Raw genomic sequence first — 11,918 nt, forward strand, 5'->3', positions numbered from 1 at the left:
GCTGGAGGAGCTCAACGATGGGAGTTTGTCCAGATCTTTGAAGGATATGTGAGCTCCTCACACAATCCAGCCTGGTTAAACACAGGATGGATCGTAGGCAGGCCAGCCTAAATGTTTCTAACCGGCAAATATGTTACATTACGGGGGTCCACGTTTTGCAAGCGTAGAGAAGGGAGGGAATGACTGTGACCGAAAAGACTTGAAGCTTAGTGCGGAGCAACAGACCAGGTAGCTTTCACACAGCGTTACACAACCGATTAAAAGATAATGCAGCTCGACTGATTCGGAGTGAGATCTCTGCTATCAAACCGGAGCCGGTCATGAACACAATGCCCAGGTATGAGAAACTTTCTACTCTCTCCACAACTGCCCTATCACAAATTGGGAGTTGTGGGGGTGGAGTGTCCGATGGTACAAACTACCCAGGCAGGTGCTTAGTTTTGGTGGGGCTGATGGTAAGTCCCCAACTCTAAGTGGCAAGCTCCAGGTTCAGCAGCAGCACCTCCAACTCCTCCTCTGAGTGAGTAGCAATTACCAAATCATCGGCATACATAACGTGGTTGACCAATAGGGAGCCATCCCTTGACTGCACCCGGACGCCTTCCATTGTATCTGTACCAGATGAAAACTCCGGTACAGTTATTGAAGACTTTACGAACTATGTGGTCGAAATAGATGTTAAATAACGTGGGAGCCAGAGGATTTCCTGTCGCACCCCAAAGTGAACAGGGAATGGCTCCAACTCCCGGCCACGTAGTTTTACCCGGGCCCGCTCACCATCATGAAGGGCCTAAATGATCGTGAGCAGAGGGTCAGGGACTCCGAAAACACGAAGAACAACTCAGAGCCCAGGCCTACTGATGGTATTATAGGACTTGACAAGGTCAATAAAGCAAAGATCTTGTTGTAATTACCTACACCTCTGCTGTAGCAGACGGAAAAAAAATATGGCATCTGTGCAGGACCGCCCTTTCCTGAAACCGCATTGGGGCTCCGCAAGCCTCTCCTCAGGGTGCCTGGCAAGGCGATATTAAATAATCCTTGCCAGGACCTTTCCTGGCACACTGAGGAGTGAGATGCCCCTGTAGTTGTTTCAGTCTGTGCAGCTCTCCTTCTAAAAGAGGGAGACCACCAGGGCATCCTTCCAATCCTGGGGAACCCGTCCAGTGGTCCAGACTGTTGTTATGATGTCATGTAGGGCAGTTTGTGCACAAACGCCACACTCCCTCAGCATTTCGCTTGGGAGATTATCTCTGCCTGGTGCCTTTCCTGGTCTCAAGATCTGGATCGCCCTCAGTACTTCCTCAACAGATGGCACCTCAGCCAGCCACTCAAAGGGGATGACTTCTTCCAATACACACGCACGCATGCACATACGCACACACACGTTCCTTGTGCGAACAGTGTTTACGTGGCAATTTCAGGATGCATTTGCACGCACAGAGATGGCCCCCAACACCCAACATTGCACAGGCAGTCCTGTCATCAAGGCCACTGAGGGAAGGCCAATCGGCTGAAACAACGAACAGACGTCGTGGGGTTCACATTTCCCAGGGTGCTGGAACGAGAGCACTCGATAAGGCATCGCACGATGCGGTACTGGATTATTTTATTTCGTGGTGTGGAGAGGGAGAGGCCGCATGCCAATGACGTCGTCGCTGTGCTGCGCTATCCCGTGGGTCGCCTCTGAGCGAGACCTTGTGAGCTCAGTGGACCGAATCCCAACTGGCTGACCGATCGGATAAGCCGGCGGTATTTGTTTAACATAGCTGACTGCTGCTGATGAGCCCCAGAACGGTGAATCCACGTCTGGGATCTGCAGGTTTTAAACAAATAGCGCTGCAAGGTCAATAGGTCGACAGCCCGATGGACAAGAGATACTGGATGACGTGTTTGTGTGACGACGTTTTGCGTTGTTGCAAATCATTTCACCCACAAGTGTCCACCCCCTGGGTGATGTGTTGGACAACATCGCTGCGCTTTCATCCAACGTAACATTTGCACCAAGGAAATAAACCGCAGGACGAAGCAACCTGTGGGCATTAACGGCACCGATTAGCTCGTGATTACTACCCGTGAGCTAATTTACACCTTGCTGCCCGGTGTGCTTTTAGAAGAAGAACGTGCCCACGTGGTTATCGGGTCAACGGAGCGTGGGATTAGATCCTCTCCACCCTCGCAAGCTCCGTCGGGCGGACGGGCGCCAGCCGCTGGTCGCACTCGGGACGGGGGCAGGCAGCCAGGGCAGCTCGGCGCGTAGACCGACACGATCCAAGCGTGCGCCGGCAATGAAACTCGAATTGGAAAGAGCCAACGGGGGCGTGAAGCATCGTCGTCGTTGCCGCGGAGGTGCGCACCGAGGGCGGCAGCCTCTTTCGTCCCTTCGTTCGCGTCTAATCGCAACCGCTTTGACGCGGCACATTGGAGATCGGCACACTGCACGTTGCCACCGGCCGTGTGGCTCAGCCGAATCTCGCCAGGGGTAACAGACTTGTGCATTTCCTGCGGTGCCAGGGAGGATCTGCCCCACCGGTACTTACGCTGCCAGCGGCTCAAACCAATGTTCCGCCTTTTGGGGGACATCTTCAGGAAACTGGGGGTGCCCATCTACAACAGCAGCTTCGTATATGGGTGCCTTACCTGGCTAACAAGCGTCATGACCTCGCCAACTTCGCCTGTGCTCAGGCGAAGATGGCGGTGTACAGAACGAGGAAAAAGATGCTGGAAGGTGACACTGACGGCTGCTCTGTGCTTCCAGTGTTCAGGGGCCTGCTCAAGGCGCGGCTCCGGCTGGAGCACGCGTATCATACACATGTCGGTGATGTGCACGTCTTCTTCGAACGCTGGGGAGCCGGACAAGCCCCTCTCTGTATCAGCGTGGACGGCACCCTCGTGGTGTTCACCTTTTGAAGCGCTCGCTCGTCACCGTGGCGTGCGCGATGACCACCACCACCACGTGACTTTTCTTTCGTGTTGTGCGCGGTGAATTTAGCGCCAAAGCGCGTGTTTTATTTGTTTGCTGGTGATTGTATTTCATATCGGAATCGCCTCCAGTGCTGTCGCTGCTGGCGGCAATAAAAGTTGCTTAAAAGTAAAAAAAAGTCTAGATCCACAAGTCACATCCGAGCCGAATGCGCGTCGTCGCGGGCTCCACCTTCGGAGCTGCAACAATTCCTCCGTGCGCCATCGCGGCGGCACAGCGAGTTTGTGCGAGGGATGGAACGGGGCCAGTGGGGGAAGCCGCCTGCCGGTCTTCGTCAAGCCCCCCCCCCCCAAACCCCGTAGCTGCGAGGCTCGTGTCCTTGAATGCGTGACTTATAACGCGATTAAGCGGCGTGGCTACGTGACAGGTTACCGCGCCCCATTTGTTTCTCTCTCTCCTCTCTCTCCCCTCTCTCGTTATTTCCGTCACGTCGTCGTCGCTCGCAATCGGTCCCCTCGCGAGCTCGCTACCTCTACTCGCACCCGGACGAGAGGCAAGAACATTTGGGCATTTATTGCGCGACTTTATTCTGTTTGTTTGTTGATGAACGGCGAGCACACGCAGAAGGCAGCCCGCGCGTGGCCCAGCGGCCAGGCCAGCCCACCCCCCACCCCCCCATGGCACTCCGCATCAAGAGTTCAAACCCTCGGTCACGGACGTCGGTTGAGCCCGTCATCAACGTGGGATTAACAACAGCAACACAACTGCGTACCGATTTGTGAGAAGCCAAAAGTGTTTTTGACCTATGACCTATAGATGCGTGTTGGATGTTCTATTGTATAACTCTGCCGCAGAGGTGTGGAATATCCCCGCCCTGATGGTGAGATCAACATCTGCCTTGATGTTGAGTGTCACGTGAGTAGCGCGTCTTGTTCACGCGTAGCTCTGCACAGTCTACACTGGTGAAGGTGGCGGCTATGGCGTCTGCGTTTGTTTTCATTGGCGGGAGGTGTGGCGCAGGAGTTCGTGGACTACGCTCTTAACCCCGACGACGTGAGTTCAACTCTCTACCAAGGCTGACTGACACCAGTGGCGGGCGATACCCGAACCGGTTTAGCCCCCCCCCCTTTCCACCCCCCTCCCTCTCACCCCTCCCCGTGAGCTCTCACCCGTGGGCTCCTAACGCCACCAATCTGCACAATTCCCCCACTTAAGTCAATGGGCAAAAAAAAACAAATGCCACGGGTCCGTCCGCCCGCCCGTGTCTCTGGCCTGGCGCCACGCGCTCACGGTGACCCACGCCACCGCTGCCACGTGCACCGAGCCGCGCGAGAATGCGACCCTAGGGAAGGGGAGGGGGAGGGGCGGAAACCCTCCTCTGCTCCCCCCCCCCCCCCCCACTAAAACATCTGTCGGTGCACCATAACATTATTGACGGGGGGGGGGGGGGTTCGTTGACCGTACTGCACCACACCGGTCAGCACCGGGTGGTGAAGGTAGCATAGCTGCGGGAGTTCTTCCGCTACTCACCGTGAAGCGAGTGCAGCCGGCCCAACAGACGCAGGGTGTCCACGAAGTCCCGATCTTATTCCACTGAACTAATGGCACTTGTTTTATATGTTTATCTGCCGGACCCTAATGAACATGAATGTACAGCGGCAGTGCGGCGTTAGGGACACGTTCGTTACGCACACGTCGTGTCGGGAGGGCCTCGAGGAACGTTTCCCAAATCGCTCGATTGGACGCAGCGTCAGCGGGCCCTGGGACATCTCCGCCTCCGGGTTTCACGCCCTTTGGGCTTCTTTGCGTGCAGGGGTCTTCGTCCACTCAGAGGTGTTGTCGTCAAGCAAAAGTCCACAGAGCGGCAAGATGTACGACATCATCGTGTACGTGGGGTGGGTGAGTTGGGGGACAGTTACAACAAAATAACGCCACACGTGCTGCAACACGTGTTCTGGCAATGCAGCCGGCAGATTTTGAGCTGTGCAGAGATATTGACGGTGCTCACGTAGAATCCAATGCTTGAGTGAGATTCACGAACACACCTCTGATTATACGATTGCATCGTTTGCCCCAAAGTGATTTTGATTTCAATGAAATAGATAGGGACTTTTATGGACACCCCGACACGAATGCCCGTCTCAGCAACTATCCAGGCACGAACCTGCCTCGCTTCCCCAGACCCCCCGATGAGACCGGGCAGTGTTGGCGCAGTGCACGGGGCCTGTGATCCCAGCGCTGTGGAGGCAGCAGCGATGGTTAGTGGATGTTGCGACACTCCAGTCCCCACGTGCATCGAGGTGCCATACCCCTGGCGCGCTGGCAGAAGGAGGAACAGCACGTGGACTAATCGCCATCTGTTACCATCTGTACGGGGATGCGTCTGCACGGGGACAGAGTGTCGCGTGTACAATAAACACGACTCGTCGTTACATCGGCTCAAAACATCTCTAAATAAAAAAAGCACTGTAGCAGGACCTTGAAAAAACCTATCCTACGGCTCAAGTGTGGCTTTCCTGGATGATTACATCAATAATTTCGGGTGATTTCGTCACAGGCGAAGCACCACTATATATTTACAAAAAATCCCGAATCGTTCCAACCACGCACAAGGTAGGCGAATATCAACACAAGCCCACACACACATAGCTGCGCATGGCGCCACGCGGGGAGGCGTTATAATTATATCTGCAGGACTGCAAGGCTATTGCACGCACACACACAGGAAGGCAGAGATTAGATAACAGCTGAGGTCAGCACATGCAGAGCGGGTGTTAAGGCACTTCAGACAGCTCACGCTCCCTCTCTCTCCCCTCTCTCTCTCCCTCCCCACGACCCCCCCCCCCCTCTCTCTTTCCTCCCCCGCCACCGCAGCCGGAGAGGATTCTGTGACCTGCAGCTGCAGGAGGATGCTCGGTGTTCGCCAGAACGCCACCGTGAAATTGCCCCATCGACGGCAGATGCGGCTGTCTCCTCCTGCACGGGTGGGCAATGAGGAATGGCCCCGCGGTGCCACTGCGGTCACCAATCTTGAACCATGGACCCCAATAGCAACGCCACCGCCCGCTCCAATCATTTATCTAGAGCTCTCTGTGCGAGTCTCTGGGTTTATGTGCGAGTCTGTGGGTCTCTGTGTAAATATATGAATCTCTACGTGAGTCTGTGGGTCTCTGTGTAAATATATGAATCTTTAAGTGTCTGTGTGAATCTACCAGGGGTGTGGCTGTGTGCCTCTGTGTGAATCTACCAGGGGTGTGGCTGTGTGTCTCTGTGTGAATCTACCAGGGGTGTGGCTGTGTGTCTCTGTGTGAATCTACCAGGGGTGTGGCTGTGTGTCTCTGTGTGAATCTACCAGGGGTGTGGCTGTGTGTCTCTGTGTGAATCTACCAGGGGTGTGGCTGTGTGTCTCTGTGTGAATCTACCAGGGGTGTGGCTCTGTGTCTCTGTGTGAATCTACCAGGGGTGTGGCTGGGTGTCTCTGTGTGAATCTACCAGGGATGTGGCTCTGTGTCTCTGTGTGAATCTACCAGGGGTGTGGCTGTGTGTCTCTGTGTGAATCTACCAGGGGTGTGGCTCTGTGTCTCTGTGTGAATCTACCAGGGGTGTGGCTGTGTGTCTCTGTGTGAATCTACCAGGGGTGTGGCTGTGTGTCTCTGTGTGAATCTACCAGGGCTATTGATGTGGCGTCTTCTTGCGGGGCCGTCCCCTGGTGACGACACGACACGCGGCTCTGCAGAGGAGTTGACCACGAGGATGATTAGTCAAAACGAAAAAGTCCGACATGTCCGTCGTGGCGACTGCGGTGAAGTGGAGGATCTGTTCGTCAAATGACCGCCTCGGACCCCTGTGATCGGTGCTCTGTACCGAGCTTGCGTTGAATGTAAATAAAAACAATAAAAAAGATCGCTCACACAGGATGGATCGGACGCGGTTATTCGGGGGAATCCGAATGCAATCGCGTGATCGCCAGATTCGACACACACAGACACACACGGATATACAAATATGTTAAACCTTTCTGGCAATAACTCGGGTGTTCAGATGTTAAAACACCAAACATAAACTTTTTTGCAAAGGAATGATGTCTCCATTGTTTTTGGGTTTCATGCTCGCTGGCACCCCTGGTTAATGCAGTCATGATTCTTTGCAAAATGTTTCTGTTGAGTGTTTTAACCTCTTAACACAACTGTTTTATTGCCAAAAAGGGTAAACCCTATTCTTATATTTTGATCCAGCAAAGGAAGGCCGCATGATGTACCCACTCACGTGTGCTTCATATATTTATACTTGAGGAATCCGATGAGCTATGAAGCTCTTGTTTTTCGCAGACATCCAGTCGGGGCGGATCCGCAAGTTTACAACAACAACAACAAGAGTCCCAGACCTCACCAAGACAACAACAACAACAACAAGAGTCAATACAAAAAGAAACACCGATGGAAGTGCAACATTGAGAGAAACTAATCAAGTCAAGAAAACAATTTAATTATAAAAAATATATAAGTACACATTACATAAATACGGTACATACATTACTATTGATAATTCAACACTAAATGTAAGCTAGGGCAAGGCAGCAAAAACAACAACAGCAGTCCCAGACCACACCAAGACAACAACAACAACAGTCCCAGACCACACCAAGACAACAACAACAACAACAGTCCCAGACCACACCAACACAACAACAACAACAACAGTCCCAGACCACACCAACACAACAACAACAACAACAGTCCCAGACCACACCAAGACATCAACAACAACAACAACAGTCCCAGACCACACCAAGACAACAACAGCAGTCCCAGACCACACCAAGACAACAACAACAACAACAGTCCCAGACCACACCAAGACAACAACAACAACAGTCCCAGACCACACCAAGACAACAACAACACTCCCAGACCACACCAAGACAACAACAACAACACTCCCACACCACACCAAGACAACAACAACAGTCCCAGACCACACCAAGACAACAACAACAACAACAACAACAGTCCCAGACCACACCAAGACAACAATAACAACAGTCCCAGACCACACCAAGACAACAACAACAACAGTCCCAGACCACACCAAGACAACAACAACAACAGTCCCAGACCACACCAAGACAACAACAACAACAGTCCCAGACCACACCAAGACAACAACAACAACAACAGCAGAAGTTGTGTAAGTATAAATGTGTCGTTAAACCCACCACCACCCAACACAGCCAACCAGTAAGGTGTGTCACGTGAACAAATCGCCTGATGATGCTGGCTGTAACTACCAGCGAAACGTCGTACTACTCAAATTGTACATGTTGTGCATTTACTCTCCAACACACCGCGGTGGGCTGAATAAGTAAACTAATTGGCACGTTTTGTTAACGTGACAAACCTAACTGGTTGGCTGTGGCGGCTAGTGTCGGATTACAACACATTTATTATCCCTACGCGATCTAAGGGGCCGTCCATAAATGACGTTACGCACCTAGGGGGGGGGTCAGACATTTGTGACGATGTGTGACGAGGGAGGGGGGGTTTGAGAAATGTGACGTCACATCAAAATGCGCAACTTTACATAAATATAGACAACACGTTCTACTTAATTAAATAGACGTTTTAATACATGTTTTCTCCTACAACATCAGAGTGCAGCGCCACGTTAAATACGCACTACAATGACAATAGTTTAAAGCGATTTGAAGCATGTTCTATTATAAAAATGGAAATATTGTTTTGGGGGGGGGGCATAGCTTTGTGACGTCATATTGTAGGGGGGGGGTGACTTTTTGTGACGCCGTGTGACGAGGGGGGGGGGGGGTCAAAAATCGTCCAAAATCGCGTGACGTCATTTATGGACGGCCCCTAACCCAAAAACCTTATTACGAATATAAAGATGCGAAAAGAAGCAAACCCACGCGCGCGTAGCAGAATGACGAAAGTTGAGGAGGACCGCTCGTATAAGGAGAATCATCACCCTGTGCTGGGCGTGGATGACTGCCATCAGTTGGGGGGGGGGGGGGGCGGAATGTGATGCTCAAGAGGGGCGGGGCCACGGACTCCCCGAGACCAGGCAGGCAGCGGCCACGTGCGGCTCCTGGAGGCGCTCTTCACGGGCCGCCTCGTGACGACACGTGATGCGCCCGTGAACTCTTCACTTGCATTGCGCCTCTGGAAATCTTGAGTTCTCTTACAGAATTCCCCCCCAAAATTGGCACCTCTTCTCATTGTGTTTGTTGACCCCCCCCTCTCTCCCCCCCCCAGCCCCCTGCTCTACACCCTTCCACGCCTCGGCCTCGGAGCGAGCCGGGGCGAGCGTCGCTGCGGGAAAGGAGTGAAACGGGCGACACACACGAAGATTCTTGTTGTCGTTATGTTGTTGTTATTATTGTTGTTGTCAAGCCACGTGTGGCGCCACCGCGCTACCAACTCTCAGTGACACGAGTTCGACTCCCGCTCACGGCCACCACCAGTGACGATCATCTCAACTGGTCCTGGGTGTCTACTAGGTCGACTCAACCACAAATTAGTACCTGGTGCGGTGTGTAAACGTCGCCACTGGGGAGACAAAGGCGGCCGGGCGTGGTGCTGGCCAACCACCCCCCCCCCCCCTTTCGTGTGCCTTGCCGGCCTTCATCGAACAGCAACTTGTGAAGGATCAGCCTGTGAGGCTGAACTGTTGCAGAGCGCGAGTGAGTGGCCCGTCTTCACCACGGTCTCTATGCCACTGCTGCTGCCACGTGCGTGTGGAATGAGAGATGTCACCACGCCTGTGGCTGGTGGGGGGGGGGGGTAGTGGGGGGGGGTGTCGCTCGGTCTGTCGGTGGGCTGGGGAGCGGACGTGGCGCAGTCAGGGGGAGTGAGACTGGATACGCGGAGCTGATATTTCAGTCCCACGGTCCCCCCCGCCCCCGGTGGCTGCAGTTTATCATTCTGTCTGTCCGGGCATGCAGCACTCACAGGGACACACACACAGACAAAGATCCCCCGTATAGCCTTAGAAGATTGTTGGGGTCAAGTGCTGTTCGGGAGCACCTACGAAGGCCGGCAAGGCACACGAGGGTGTGGGTGATGTCGGTGTCCATGAACACGCCCGGCCGCATTCGTCTTCCCAATGCTGATGTTTACACACCGCACCAGGGAACAGTTACTCATTTATGGCTGAGTCCACTCAATGGGGACAATCCCACTCACGCAGCGGGACACACGGTCACAGGACATACATTATGATACATACAGTATTGTAACAACAACAGTAACAACCGCCGTTCACCCCTAAGTTGTCGGTGACGTCACCACGGCGCTTGTGCCAGGCTAGGTGCACCTTTGAGTCCACGTGGATTGACCGAGATGACCGGGTCACTTCACACATTCACACGAATCCACGACTGCGCCTCACAGGAACAAAAGGCAAATATCCCCCGAAAAGCCTTAACCGACTGTTGGGGCAAGTGCTGTTAGCGAGCACGTATGAAGGCCGGAACAGCACACGAGAAGGTGGGTGGCCAGTACCACTCCCGGCCGCCTTTGTCTCCCTAGTGGCGATGTTAACACATCGCACCAGGTACCCATTTGAGGCTGAGTCGACCTAGGGGAGGCCTAGGACCGGTTCAGACAACCCGTCACCGGTGTTGGACGTGAGCTGGAATCGAACCCGGGTCGCCAGGTTCATAGCGCAGCGCGCTAACCGCTACACTACCGCTCCCAACACACCACACACACGTGCACACACACTCACACACATACACACACACACGCGCGTGCACACACACGCACGCGCACGCCACTGCAGAAATAGGCGGGAAACCAGGGTGCGCGACCCTTCTGGAGAGTCCAAAATAATGTCGCCCCTCTCCGGGGCTCTATTTAAATGGTGCCAAATATCGACTCCCACTTGCCTCGCCGGAGGAGACGCAAGTGGGAATTCTGGCACTTCATGGGCCACAGCAGCGGCATGTGCATCCAGCGGATGCGTTACGTGCACATACACATACACACATACACAGCACACACATACACACATACACACACATACACATACACACGCACACATACACATACACACGCACCATACACACACACACATACACACATACACATACACACATACACATACACACATACACATACACATACACACATACACATACATACACACATACACGCATACACATACACATACACACATACACACATACACATACACACATACACACATACACACATACACACATACACACATACACACATACACACACACACATACACACATACACACATACACATACACACATACACACATACACATACACACATACACGCATACACATACACACATACACATACATACACACATACACATACCACATACACACATACACACATACACATACACACATACACACGCACACACATACACACATACACACGCACACACATACACACGCACCACAAACACACGCACACAACACACATACACACGCACACACATACACACGCACACACTACACGCACACACGCACACACATACACACACACACATACACATACACACATACACACGCACACACATACACACATATACACCACATACACACATACACATACACACATACACACATACACACATACACATACACACATACACGCACATACATACACATACACACATACACACGCACACACATACACACGCACACACATACACACATACACACGCACACATACACACGCACACACATACACACGCACACACATACATACACACATACACACGCACACACATACACACGCACACACATACACACATACACACGCACACACATACACACGCACACACATACACACGCACACACATACACACGCACACACATACACACATACACACATACACACGCACACATACACACGCACACGTACGCGCGCACGCACGCGCGCCACTATATTACCCCCTTGCTGTAACGACGTAGGACACATTGTTGCACCGCACTCAA

At 52.8% G+C, this 11,918-nt stretch overlaps 1 protein-coding gene across 1 annotated transcript in view; it reads left to right on the forward strand.

Moving 5' to 3' along the window:
• The window catches only part of LOC133351240 (fibropellin-1-like), a 51,609-nt gene extending 42,346 nt beyond the window's left edge, over positions 1–9,263 (forward strand). The window contains exons 9-11 of the mRNA XM_061566325.1: positions 4,737–4,822; positions 8,999–9,059; positions 9,190–9,263. Coding sequence (XP_061422309.1) covers positions 4,737–4,822; positions 8,999–9,059; positions 9,190–9,263 — 221 coding nt within the window. The remainder of the gene's footprint in view (positions 1–4,736; positions 4,823–8,998; positions 9,060–9,189) is intronic.
• Positions 9,264–11,918: the final 2,655 nt, after the last annotated feature.

The sequence above is a fragment of the Lethenteron reissneri genome, chromosome 36 (genome assembly GCF_015708825.2).
Source record: "Lethenteron reissneri isolate LAM-NWPU_2019-01 chromosome 36, ASM1570882v1, whole genome shotgun sequence".
Lineage (NCBI taxonomy): Eukaryota > Metazoa > Chordata > Hyperoartia > Petromyzontiformes > Petromyzontidae > Lethenteron > Lethenteron reissneri.